General features: G+C 33.3%; 1 protein-coding gene and 1 non-coding gene across 2 annotated transcripts; both read right to left on the minus strand.

Annotated features, from left to right (window-relative positions):
* Positions 1–1,139: 1,139 nt before the first annotated feature.
* LOC132635285 (protein HAIKU1-like) lies at positions 1,140–3,065 on the minus strand. The gene has a single exon (XM_060351614.1). It carries the CDS (start codon positions 2,572–2,574, stop codon positions 1,525–1,527), a length of 1,050 nt encoding a protein of 349 aa, XP_060207597.1. The 5' UTR covers positions 2,575–3,065; the 3' UTR covers positions 1,140–1,524.
* A 9,023-nt stretch (positions 3,066–12,088) lies between these two features.
* TRNAM-CAU (transfer RNA methionine (anticodon CAU)) lies at positions 12,089–12,173 on the minus strand. The gene is given in 2 exon segments: positions 12,089–12,124; positions 12,136–12,173. It is a non-coding gene; the product is annotated as a tRNA-Met (tRNA).
* Between the last annotated feature and the right edge of the window lie 2,477 nt (positions 12,174–14,650).

A 14,650-nucleotide genomic window follows, 5' to 3' on the forward strand; every position in this document is an offset into this window, starting at 1 on the left:
GGATGACCAATCATAAATTCCCCAGCCAGAATGAAGTTATCCCACTCTCAAATTAGCTATCAGCCATCTCATTGCACTCTGAAAGTAGTTTTTCTCAAGGTTTGGGCATTTCAGAGCTATCCATGAAAATGTAAAGAATCGTTGGATTTCACCCTACTTCTCAAACTAGGTACAGGACAGAAATCTCCACATTTTGCATTCACATATCACCTCTTGTGCATATCCCAAATTATGAGCATGACCCATTTCCAACCTTCTATCAGCTTCAAACCTCTTGTCGAACTTCTATTTGCCTGGAATGATACAAATGAGCTCCCTAATAACTTCCGAAGTGCAACCATTTAAGATATTCAATTATCTTGGTTCACATATTTAACTCTTAGACTTATCTAAAAGGGTGAACACGAATATTCAGTCGACATATACATGTTGCTTGACCAACTACTGGCACAATACAGATACATACTTGATGCTAATACGATAATATGAGTGTTTAGTACATTACTGAATCACTGATAATAATGGGCACATATAAAAGCCATTGCCAGAGTGAGTCAAAACAAGAAACCCAAATGTTTTGCTATAAAAAAAATGGCTTGTCTACTTTGGTAAAAATAGTTTTTTATGTTTTAATGGAACTGAACACTGAACGATATCACCTATTAATACAACCCAGCTTACTGCAGAACTTAAGTCCGGCCGTATGCTTTGAGGTTGCGAGGCTACCTGACCATGTCTACGTCCTGATTTTGTCATGTCGTCACCCTAACCTCTGCCTCACACATATACTATTAGGAGTCAGGAGATTCTAAAAGTGGATCCATTTGTCCTCTCCCTTGGCAGTTAACAAGGCATTCTTCATGGATCTGCTTAACTCCACTCAGAAGCTCAATAGAACAACTTTTGAAGTAAGGTTTTTATTTAAATTAGGTTTGGCTAACTTCTGGCAAAAACTAGATGGTAAAACACATTTCTACTCCAAATTTCCTATTGAATATTATAATACCAGGTTTGAAACAAACACATGCATGAAAGATGAATAAACACTGCACAGAACTTGTAGGGCGACAAAGAATGATAACATCGTGCAAAATATGAAATCATGAGATGAGAAGTTATCCACATGAAAGGAGAAAAGATGAAGAAAGTTATAAGTATTTGATTCCAAATGTGAAAGTACAAGAATACAAGAATCTTTCCTGCATGTATCCTACATATAGATCACTTTAAACAACATCTAACAAGTTACGGCCCTTTTTGAGTTGCCTAATTAACTACATTGCCGAGTACTAAGTGAATAAAGAGATAAATCAGCTACAGATGGCAATGTGTGTTAACAAAATAATAATGAACAAAAGGAACAAAAATAAATACAAATTTCTAAAAAGACCTCTTACGTTTAGCTAGGGTACATTGTATCTCAACAGGTATAAAGCTTCAATTTGGAGAAGATTTCCACCACGAAATACCTCAAACCAAATTCAGTCACTGGAGCTGTCCAAAGTCAGTAGCTTTTTCCTAGCACTATTGATCCCTCCATCTTGGACTTGTCATGGGGAAGAATCCCGAGGGTGATAATGGAAAGTAACCAGGAGATGGGGGAAATTGTGGTCCAGGGCCTAAAATCCCAGGCTGAGCCATGTGAGAAAAGGAGAAATTCGGAGAGAATGGTGGAGCATTCTGCGCACCTGGAGAAAGCAACGGATAAGGTGATCGAGGAGATAACATGTTAAAGAAGCCAGTGGGTGATTGCAAAAGGAACTGAGAAGTGGGGGACGGAAAAAAACTAGGAGATGGAAGAGGTGGAGGAGGACCATTCATCCTAGGAGATGGAAAAGGAGGATGTGGAGCATTCATTCGCGGGGATGGGAGAGGAGGTGGACCATTTGTTCTAGGCGATGGGAGGAGTGGCGGCGGGCCATTCATTCTAGGAGATGGGAGGAGTGGCGGCGGACCATTCATTCTAGGAGATGGAAGAGGTGGCATTGAAGGATTAGGAAGTAAACCGGATGACGAAGGATGTGTTTGTGTTTGTTTAGGCCCTGGATCTATTATCGAATGTTGAAGGTAACGCATATAAGCTGAGATTGGAGACTCAGCTGTATTAGCCCAGACATCACCAGGGTTAAACGGTGGCAACATAGGGGGAGATGGCTGACCATACTGGGGAGGAGGAGGAGGCCTCGCAAAATTGTTATTATATGCAACACCACCTGCAGGTTGACCAGGGGCTGGCATCGGTGCTGGGGGGTGCATGGGAATTCGGGGACGATTAATTGGTGCCAAAGGGGGAGGCCGAATCTTTTGCAATCTCATACTTGGAGGCTTTGGTGGATTATGAGGAGGAGGTCTAGGCTGAGGTTCTTGAGATGGCGAACCAGTCAATTGCTGCACAATACTCCGGAAATCATTCTTGTTGATATTATAAACTTGAGGTTGAGGTTGTTGTCTATTAGCACTATTTGCATTATTAAAGTTGGGTTGGTGTATGGGACTTTTCTTTATATTCTTCCCAAGTTTATTCACACCCAAATAATCAAGATTCCGATTGTTAGGCCGATTCGGATTATCCATCTGAATACTTGTTTACAGTAACAGAACTCCAAATGTTGCTTTACCTAGAATAACTTCTCTTTGTCAAACCATCAATGAACTTCAATCAACACATTAACCTTGAGCTCAAAGTCTCAAACACAACAACCCTCCAGAAATCATTCTAAGCAAATTCAAAGAGCTACCCAAGAAAGTCCCAAAAACAAAGTTGCAAACTTTGAAACAGTAATAGCAACATACACCAGTATAATCCCCAAATCAAATCAGCAAAAACTTTTCCTCAAAATGAACCAAAAAGCAGAGAAATCTGAGTATTTATTGAGTTTCCCAACAAAACACTCAACACCCAATTTATTGCTTCTCTCTGTAGACTTCCAAGAACAAATCTTTATCCTTCACAACAACCCAAAAATCCCACCTTTTTCTATTTTTCAAGATTCAGATATGAGCTGAAAATAGATAAAAGAAAATAATTGTACAAAAGGGTCAGAGAAGAGAAACTTACGCCTTAATTAGTGGGGCAAAGTAGTAATAACCCATGTGAACTGATTGATCAAGAAAATTCTTCCTCTCCTTCTTTAATTCAAGTATAAAAAAAAAAATCCTATATTTTGAAGGGTTTTTTACTCTATGGTTTGGGGAAAAAAATAATAAACCCTAGCTTGGAGCAAGGGGTTGAAAGTCAACCAGGAAATGAAATGGAAATTAGAAGTTAAAAATTAGACAAAACTTTATAATGATGATGAAGAAGAAAAACGAAGTGGAGAAATTGTGAAAAAAGGAGTGTGGGGCCTAGTGGATAGAATTACAGTGACGAACATATTGCGTAGTTGACAAGGGTGTGTCACACCTCGCGACTTTCTCAGCTGCGGTTAGGGAAACATTTAAGTACCCAATCAATTTTATTTAAGTACGACTATAATAATTACTATCTATATTTATATCTTATATATTATTATTATTATTTTAAAAACTTGAATATAAATATTAATTCATCAAAATATTCTTTAAATATTGAATGACTTATATACCTTTTTAGTCTAATTCTATCATCATATTTCTAAGGGCTATTATGATAAATGAAAAAAAATTCACAATTGAAAATAGAGTTTAAAACGAATACGACTTCTGAATTTTGATTTCTAATCTAGTACGTAATTAGTTAAAGAGGAGTATTTAATTTGCTATCACATCCAAATTAGGAAAAATCAAATCAGTGGCCTATTTGCGTTGGATATCGTTGTGATTGAAGGTTTTTTAGTGTGTAAGAAAACGATTACTTAATTATGAGACCATATTTTAGTAGACTAACTGGCTTACGTGTTGTATCTTAAAAGAGAGAACAAGATTGAAGACTCACTGTACTAAAGTAAACTCCACATGAATAAGGTTATAATTTAGGACTTCAAAATTAATTAATAGTTTTATTTAAAACAAACTTTCGGTGACGGTGACTATGACAAATTTGTATTCATGACTTGGACATCATTTATGCTTGATGGCTTCTTTTGATTTTGGCTGAGAGTTTTAATTTTAATATGTAAATGTTGTAGTTTTTATTATCTTATTGTGTATTAATTGTTGTATTTCGACGGTTACTCTTTTTGAAGGACTCCAAACGCGGGACACGGGACATCAATTTCAAAGAAGTATTAAGTAGACACAATCCTATAATATTTAACACTTAGTATTTTCGTAATTCATAAAATAAATATATATAATTACAAATAATATAATCCAATAATTTTACTGTGATTGAAATTGACTAGAAATAACGTGCAATTGCACGTTTATAGAGACTAGTTATTTTAAAAGCATGAATATAAATGTTGGTTGACCAAAATATCCTTCAAATATTAAACGACTTTTATGCCCTTTAATAAGTTCTAATCATACTTCTTTTTTTAACAAGTATTTGAATTGTGCAAAATTCAGCTCTTTCCCAATCCGATCAGTTGATTATTTAAATTAAACAAGGAGAGAGGTCTCCAATTCGCTACAGTTTGAGAAACAAATCCTATTTGGTCTAGAAGTCAAATTTCTTGTGTTGTTGCTTTAAATGTTTGTCCATAAGGCTGTCGGAGAGGATCCATAACTTGGTTATTAAGAGAGGTTATTTTCATGGATTTTTATGCATTAGTTGGAAATCAGAAGCTAAAGAAAAAGTATTTGACAAATCTTATATCAACTATACCTTTAAGTAGCAAATTTCTTGTGAGGTATATATGTAGTTTTTGTTACTAATGACTCTTGGTTTGCTAATTAAAATAGCATATATAGGTTCATCTAGACTTAGGAAAAGAATTGAGCCTCTATAAATTTTATGGAACTTTGATGGACCAATATGCTACCAAACGTATTTCTCATAACAATCCACATTAGGAGCAAAAAAATGACTTAATTTATTTTAATTTGTTGAGTAATGTTTTCAATACTTCTATATTCGTAATGACAATAAATTAAAAATATGGTCACTCAATCCCTAATGTGGATTATATTTGTGGTGAATAAACATCTTAAACAACTATTATTGGTATGAACTAATAATATTTTTGTATCTCATAAAAAAAGATATCGTTTACAAATAACTTAACCTAACAATTTTTTCTCATGGTTGACAGAGAATAACGTGTAACTGTATGTTTATAGAGACTAGTACTATATTAAAAGCACGAAAGACTTTAGAAATGTTGATTGAATTTTTTGCCCTTCATTAGAAGACTCTATAATAGACAAAATTGTCATTTACTATTTTTCCTCAATTTATTTTAGGAATAGATGTTTAATTATTCCCCTAAAATTTAGAACTTCAAAACCAACTAAATCTTGGTTATTAAATTCTATAAATAAAACCTTATAGGATTCCTTGTCTTTCTCCCTAATATTTAGCCTTTATAAGGTAGGTAAAAATCCTAACCATTACAAACATTAACAAATTATTTTACTCATATACGTTGTTTAAAGAAGAAAATAGGCAAAAGAAGTAAAAACAAAAAGAGGAACTGTTTTGTCCATGTTGAAGTTGATAATATTAAAAGAAAGATGTACGCGTTAGTGATCTGGAAAACTTAACTATTTTCCTAATATTACTGATATTTAGAAATAATTACTTAATTATTTTCTTAATATTTTGGAATATGAAATTAATTGAGTTTTGACTATTAAATAATTCCTTATTTGAAAGATATGCGAACTCCTAATATTTAGCAATTCAAAATACTTAGATAAATCCTAACAAACATTGAACATCTCTTCGTATCTATCAAGACTGAAACTCCTTGTAAACTCGAAGCTGATCAAAAGATTGAGGTAGTGTTTTCTATACGTTGTTCATGTATTGACTTTGGGTATTGAGTTTTCTTGAATTGCATTCTTTATTAGATTCTTTCATTGCGACCTTGAAATGATTTTTTCACAATGGGTGATAAGCTGTATAACGATTGCATGTGGTTATTTTTTAATCTTTATGTATGAAACTACTAACATCCAAAAAGATAAGTTAGGGCTGACATGTGTAAAACTTTTTGTTATACAATAATTGTGTTATTAGAAAGCTTTAAGTATGGATATTTAAATCCCCCATTCAAAAGTGCAGATACTTCTTTTTGTTGAATTCAAGTTCTAAATGTTAAATAAAATCTTAAATATCGTATAATTTTTTTTAAAAGTATATTAAATTTTTGAAGAGATAATTACTAAATGTATAAAGTTAATATGTCGATTAACTTTGAGTAAATTATGTCTATTAACGTGAGGGGTTTTTTTTTTCTTTTTTTTTTTCTGTAATTAAGATTTATCTATTCTATATAAAAGAAACTTACTCATACACGCTAATAGTTACTTTACGCAATTCTAATAAGGAAATGTTCTTTAAAAGTAAATGATTTATTTGATTCTGAATTTCTAAATAATATGAGTTTCTAAATAGTTTAAATTAGGAAATATTTAATAATCAAAATTTTAGTTGATTGTAAAGTCTTAAGTAATAAAAAAATAATTAAAATTACTATTTTGTCCTATGTGAATTATGTTTCGTAAAGGATAAAAAACGCGAAGGACATTTCGCTAAGAGCCTTCATGCTCCGTCCAAATTTAATAGCAAAAAAGAATATGTAAACATACTAAAATACAAGAAAAGAAGGACTCCTAATTGTAAAAGGAAATGAGTGGACGAAAATTTTGTCTCTCGGTGGAAAACAAGGATATATAAATAAAGTGAAGGAAAATCTAAATATTTATTATACATAATTCAAAAACTAAATGAATATAATAACATTATTTTGTCATTAAATGAATGTTTTATCTATTTCAACGTTCATCGCTATTTTATATACTTTGTTCTTTTTGTGTACAACTTTTAATTTACGGAAAAGGGTCAAAAATACCCCTGTACTATGAGAAAAAAAGTTAAATATACCCCTCATTATACTTTGGGTTCCAATATACCGTTCTCGTTATACTTTGGCTCCAAATATATCCCTCTATTATATTTTGGGTCCAAATATACCCTCTTCCGTTAAAATTATCCATGCTGGACATGAGATATGACGTTGCACAGACAACTCGGTGAGGTGGACACCACATGGCATGCTACCTCACCTCCTCATCCATTTACCCCTCTCTTCCCCTTCTTCTTACACCATTACAATCTCCTTTCCTTCCACAACCTTTGCCACCATCAGCACCGCCATCACCGCCTTCACTCCCTCTGCCTACAACAACCCTAATGGTAAATGTAGTTCACTTCTCTTAAACACGATATAGATATCAAAATTGTAATTACCACAACACAATGATACTCCAATAATAGTCCAGTAACACAAAGATGTGTCTCCACTCCATTCAAGAGCCTTTTTCTCTACCCGAGTCCCCAGCAATGTGAGAGCAAACCATCACACTGCTCTAATCTTCTCATATGTTAGGGAATTATGATCTGGTAGTCATCTGAGCATGGCGTTTGAACAGCCCTTACTAATTTATTATTTCCAGAAATCCAGTACTTAATGTTAAATAAAGAGAAGCAATAAGCAGTTGCCAAACCTCCAAATTTGAGCATTGGTCAAAACTCAAAAAAGTTAATTTTGCCTGAATATATAAAGATATCAAACAAATGAAGTTTTAAGTGTTCCAAAGAACTTTTAGGTGGAGATGCATATTCTCTATCTTACCAGTAGGAAACCTTTTTCTAAATTTTTTTGCTGGTCCTCTTAGTGAAGGTGGAAATAGTGGTGTTGATGGTGGCAAAGGTTATGGAGGGGGAGGAGATGGTAGTGGTGGAAAAAGAAGGGGAAGAGAGGGGTAATGGGTTGGGGTGGCATGCCATGTGGTGTCCACCTCACCGAGTTATCAGTGCCACATCATATTTCATGTCCACCATGGACAATTTTCACGGAGAAGGTGTATATTTGGACCCAAAATATAACAGAGGGTATATTTGGACCTAAAGTGTAACGAGAAGGGTATATTTGGACCAAAAGTATAACTAGGGATATATTTAACCCTTTTCTTATAGTACAGGGGTATATTTGACCCATTTCAGTTTAATTTATTGACACGTGCAACGCACGTACGCTGAAACAAGCAATAACACAAGAAAGGTCTAAAGTAACCAAAATACCCCAATGAAAAAAGAAGTGACATAAATATCTTTAACGAACTAATTAATTACGTTATATAATAGTGACTTAATGTCCCACATTAAATACCGTTACCCGAGTTTTGTTTTTTTTTTTTTTTTGACAAATTACAATAACACAATTTATTTTTGCGTTATGCAAAAGTACCCCAATCTCGGGAGTGCCCCAATTTTTTTGGGAGTGGGGGTGCTTTGCATAACGCAAAAATATTGTGCGCTATTGTAATTTGTAAAAAAAAAAAACTTGGGTAACGATTTTTAACGTGGGATGTTAAGTCACTTTGATATAACACAGTTAATTAGTGCGTTAAAGATATTTATGTAACTTCTTTTTTCATTGGGGTATTTTGGTTACTTTAGATTTTTCTTGAGTTATTTAGGTTCTGGACTCCCCGCCGTCCCAATTTGTTTGACACTTTTCGCTTTTCGAGAGTCAAACAAGTTGTTCTTTGACCGTAATTTTTTCATATGTCTTTTACATATTTTAAGTTATTAATTATGGTGACTTATAGTATTTTTTATGTAGTTTCCAAATATGTAAATTTTATTTTGAAAAATTTAAAGATTATATGTTCAAACACACTGTCAAACTTAAGAAGTTTAACTCTCGAAAAACGAAAAGTGTCAAACAAATTGTGACAGAGAGTGTATTTTCTTTTTGTAAATAAAATATGACAATCAGTAATTAAGAATATGTTTTTGGAAAAATGTTTTTCATGAACCGAAGATTTATCAGAAACAGTCTCTTTACTCCACATAGATAAAGATAAGATGCGTGAACGCTTTATCCTTCCGGTCCTCACTTGTGGGACACACAGGGTATATTGTTGTTGATGATAGTTACAAATAGAAAACTTCAATATTTGAAATAGTCGTGACATTATTCACTCGATGAATATGTAGTAATTCAAGTAAAGAAACAACGATTTTCATTAACAATTTTTTTAATTATCACAAAACTTTTCCGAATAAAGTTCGTGTCCTACAATTTCGAATATATTTTGTCAAATTTAATGTCAAATATTTACTCAATTTTTGCTAAACATCGTCAAGACGACTTTTAAGAAATCATGAAGCGATCAATATTAACATTCTCGTTTATTATTTTAAAATTGATTTTAAAAAGATCAAAAGAGTTAGTTGGATTAGCATGAGAATTAGTCAATCCACACCTATAAAATGGACAATCAAGCATTTTCATTAAGATTTAGATATTTGAATACATATCTGAATTGTTAAGATGTTATATTAATATCTGAATACTAAATAAATTAGACTGTTTGTTTTTCTAACACCTGAATGTATAAAATATATCATTAATTAATAATTAATGGTTACAAAATAAAATACTAAATTAATCTAATAGTATATATCAACAAATTATTTTTAAGAAATTATACGATGGTTGGTGAAGATGATGGCTAGTGATGGTAATTGTGGATGTCGATTAGCACTGATGTTGGCTAATGGCGGGGTGTGGGTTAGTAACTAATGGTGATGATGGTCTGCAGTAGAAGTCGATGGTGGTAGTTGGTGATGGAGGTTGATAGTTGTGGTGGATGATCATGGGCGGAGCCAAGAAGGGCCTAGGGGTTTTATCCGAACCCCCTTCAGCGGAAAATTACACAGTTTATACATGGTTAAAACTATTTTTTATGTGTTTATAGTAGATCGATGTTGAACCCCCTTTGGCTTCTTTGTGTATTTACTTCTTCATATTTTGAACCCCCTTAGTGAAAATTTTGGCCCTGTCACTGTAGATGATAATGATAGCTAATGTTGGTGGTGAATAATGATGGTGGTTGTCGATATATAATGTGGTGACTGATGGTAATGATTGGTGGTTGTTGTGGTAATGATGGTTGGTCATTGGTGGTAATTAATGATTGTAAATTGTGGATAGTTATTGTAACAACATTGACAATGATGGTGGTTGTGGCCGAGTATGGTGGTAGGTGGTGACAGGTAGTTAATAATGATGGGCGGCAATTGCGGTAGTTGATAATGGTGGACGATGACGATATTGATGAAAATATGGAATTAGTGAACAACCTATTTTGTAGAAATCTTTAAATATTTTGTTACAACTTTTAATAATTCAAATCTATTCAAATTCATTAAATGATTGAAACATAAACACAATTAATAATTAAGGTAGAAATGATTAAGATTCAAACGTAAAAAATAAATGACTTAATGACTAAGACTAAATGATTAAATTAAAATCTTTATTGAGTGCAAACAAGGCTTTACACCGGTTCAATAGTCGCACGGTTACCGTTAAGCTCTCTTTATGAATACGCAAAGTATGAATTACCACTATACTAATTAGTCTGGCACGTGCTTAAGTATATATACCTACTTTTTCTTATAGCAGCCAGCGTGTTATGATTAAATAAACCTTCGAGCAGGAAAATTAGTCGTTATACATAATCAACAAACCCTAAGCTAGAACTAGAATGACACGTACATATTAGAGGGTGCAAACCTTGAAAAGATTGTTACAAATTAATTCATCAACAAAATTCTAAAAGATTAACATGAAAGTATGATGCTTACTTTTCAATGGGATGTGATAGTCTTGTCAAGAAGACGAGTCCAATCACCTCATTTTTAACTCGTTGGTCAATTGCTTGTTAAACTTTCCACCTCTAACTTTCCACCTCTTCTTGCAATTTTCATGATTGACTGTTTGATTTTGTAGTAAGCTTTCTAAACAAGAAAACCTATTTCCGAGTCCTCTACTTGTTTTCCTATGAGTAATGTAACTTAAATACAATAACATTCAAAACAACTAAGGTTAGTGGTGAGATGAATAAGATTTCTCCCTTAATTAAAATTTCGAGTTCTGAGAATGAATAGGGAGTGCTTTCCCTTTTAATAGGTCTTATGTAGCGTCAATTAATTCGAATTCCAACACGAACACTAAATACCGAATGAAAAACAAATAAAAAAAATCCATTCAAAGGAAAATTGAAACAAAAATAGTTAATTTTTCTACGACATTGTCGGTCTTATAAGGCATTTGGACATTAAAAAAAAAATGTATTATGTAAAATTGAGTAGCATTTGAATGTTGAAATTTTAACGGTCTTAATGGGCATTTGGACATTAAAAAAATGTATTATGTAAAATTGAATAGCATTTGAATGTTGAAATTTTATTTAGACATGCATTTAACTTGAAAAAAAACCCTAAAAAAGTTAAGAGTGAAAAAAATCACTTGGTAAACTGATCAAAAATCAATTAATAGGTAAATTACTCTCTCTAAAAAGTAAGACAATTCTAATATACTGCAGGCATGTTACTGGGGATTGAGAAATTACAAAGAAATCTGCATAAAAAGACAGTGGACATTGTCGGTCTTATAAGGCATTTGGACATTAAAAAAAAAATGTATTATGTAAAATTGAATAGCATTTGAATGTTGAAATTTTATTTAGACATGCATTTAACTTGAAAAAAAAACCTAAAAAAGTTAAGAGTGAAAAAAATCACTTGGTAAACTGATCAAAAATCAATTAATAGGTAAATTACTCTCTCTAAAAAGTAAGACAATTCTAATATACTGCAGGCATGTTACTGGGGATTGAGAAATTACAAAGAAATCTGCATAAAAAGACAGTGGACATTGTCGGTCTTATAAGGCATTTGGACATTAAAAAAAAAATGTATTATGTAAAATTGAATAGCATTTGAATGTTGAAATTTTATTTAGACATGCATTTAACTTGAAAAAAAAACCTAAAAAAGTTAAGAGTGAAAAAAATCACTTGGTAAACTGATCAAAAATCAATTAATAGGTAAATTACTCTCTCTAAAAAGTAAGACAATTCTAATATACTGCAGGCATGTTACTGGGGATTGAGAAATTACAAAGAAATCTGCATAAAAAGACAGTGGGGTGAGAGAGGCTCGAACTCTCGACCTCAGGATTACTCAGAAGCTATGAGACCTACGCGCTAGCCAACTGCGCCACCACCCCACGTTGTTACACCTCTCGTCCTAATTCTACTAGTCCTTTGTAAATGCGCGCAAAATTCTGGAGTTTGGAATACCTAAAGCATCAGATGTATCTCTTGTACTGGCTATTATTTTCTGTTATCCATTGCCTTTCTTAATGCACAATCACAGGCACCCAAGGTGTGGCCTTGCGGTCTGAAGTAGTGCTGAGAACATGGAGTTTCAGATTCAACATCCAACGAATTAAAAAACTGTTGGGTTTAATAGATAAGTTGAATGGGAAATAGAGAGAAAAAAGAAGTGGAGGAAAAAATGAGTTGTTCCCTCTTGCTTTATGAAATAAGCATTTGTCCCTCATAGGTGGTGGAAAGAAAAGTTCTCCTACTTAAAAGTAGAAGCACTCCTTTGTGTTGTTAAAGGGTCAAGAAGAGGGTCTCCCCTCGCGCCGTCGTCGTCGCTCGGCTTCGGGTTTCTTTTTGGACCAACTTTCCTTTAATTTTAATTATTTAATTAATCAATTAATTAATTAAAGAGTCCTGACCCGCGACTCGACCCGTTTTCTTTCTTTCCTGGATTAATTTCAACAGAATTTTTCTGAAAGGTTGCAAACTTTTCTGAAAAGTTGCAAACCTTTTCCTAAACAGGCTATATATTTTTGTTGATCCTCAGAATTTTTACTTACGAAATTTTCTGATATTCATCTTCTTCTTTCTCTGCACTTCTTAAAAACTCTCGTGTGATATACTACCTTCGAGTGGTTCGTAGTTACTTGAATTTGCTGTACCGCTATTTTGGTGAGTAAATCGTTCTATCCTGGGAGGAAAGATTCCAATACCTCGGATACATTGAGGGGAATAATTTCCTTAAGGACACACTGTGAATTCAGTGGGCTCGATTTGGTTTTCCATATACTATTCATATTATTTTTCAGTTTCTGTTAATTTCGTTTTCCGCAGTTTTGCAGAAACTGGACAGATTCTGTTTTCTGTTTCAGGAATTAGTCTAACTTACTGGTTCAAAGTATTTTTTGCAATACTAATTTAATAACAATCTTAAGGAAATTAGAGTGTTTATATATTTTAATCTATATTCTGTTTTGGAGACTAAAACCTTCTGGTTTTCTACTCCGTTGGAATTTTTCTAGTCCAACTTGAAGAACATAAACACTTCATTGTGAAACAGATTCTGGAAAAAGAAAAAAAAATATATCTTCTCTGTTTACTGTTCTGTTACATTTGCCATTTATTAAACAATTTGTCAATTATTGACAGTGAAGAATGGAAACAGAAAGTGATGTTAATGCTCCTAATGGAACTACAACTGTTGGTGCGACTGCTAGTACTACTGTTGGTACTACTGTTGGCGTGACTGTTGGGCCGACAAATGTTGCATCATCAGGCCGTCCAACTGCTGCACACGCGATGGCACCGACAGAGAAACCAGGGAAGTTTTCTGGTATCAACTTCAAAGTATGGCAGCAAAGAATGTTCTTCTGGCTGACTACTCTAGGCATGCAGAAGTTCACAAATGAAAATCCTCCTGCTACTGAAGAAGGAATGCCTGAAAACCAGCGCTTTATGATTACTGAGGCTTAGAAGCATGCAGATATTTTGTGCAAAGGATACATCCTTAGTGCACTAGATGATGATCTATATAATGTCTACAGTTCTGCCAAAACTTCAAAAGAATTATGGCTTGCACTCGAAAAGAAGTATAAAACTGAAGATGCATGCTTGAAAAAATTCGTGGTTGCCAAGTTTCTTGACTACAAGATGACAGACAGTAAAACTGTTGGAACCCAAGTTCAAGAACTCCAAGTCCTTATCCATGACCTTATTGCTGAAGGTATGGTGATCAACGAGGCATTTCAAGTGGCTGCTGTGATTGAGAAGTTGTCTCCTTCATGGAGAGACTTCAAGAACTATTTGAAATACAAGCATAAGGAAATGTCGCTAGAAGATCTTGTGATTCGCTTGAAGATTGAGGAAGATAATAAAGTTGCTGAAAAGAAGTCGCGTGGAAATTCAACAATTATGGGAGCGAACATCGTTGAAGAAGCTGCTCCAAAGAATAAGAAAAAGGAAGAAACCTTTTGGAAAGAGTAAGGAGCAGAACAAGAAAAAATTCAAGGGCAATTGCTATAATTGTGGGAAAGCTGGCCACAAAGCCCCAGATTGTCGTTGTAAACACCTAATTTTTGACCGAACATAAGTTTTTACACCCTGTTTAGTTTTTAAATATTTCTTTTAAATCTAGAATAGATATTTTAATTTTTATTTCATTTTTTAGTAACTTTTATTTTAAAAATTTAAATCTTCAAAATAGATTCACATTTTTAGGATAAGTCTTGTTTTTCTTTCAAAAGAGGAAAGAAAAGAAAAATTAAAAAAAAAAAAAATCTTCTAATTTGGGTTAATAAATAAGCTAGTATTTTTTTTTTTTCTTCTTAGTTACATTTTGTTTTTGAACTAGCTCTTTAGCTATTCTGTATTCTTATTA

Source organism: Lycium barbarum, chromosome 4 (assembly GCF_019175385.1).
Source record: "Lycium barbarum isolate Lr01 chromosome 4, ASM1917538v2, whole genome shotgun sequence".
Classification (NCBI taxonomy): Eukaryota; Viridiplantae; Streptophyta; class Magnoliopsida; order Solanales; family Solanaceae; genus Lycium; species Lycium barbarum.

Bases quoted from the DNA above. Each gene is read 5' to 3' on its own strand.
- LOC132635285 (XM_060351614.1), bottom strand. From the start codon at position 2,574: ATGGATAATCCGAATCGGCCTAACAATCGGAATCTTGATTATTTGGGT.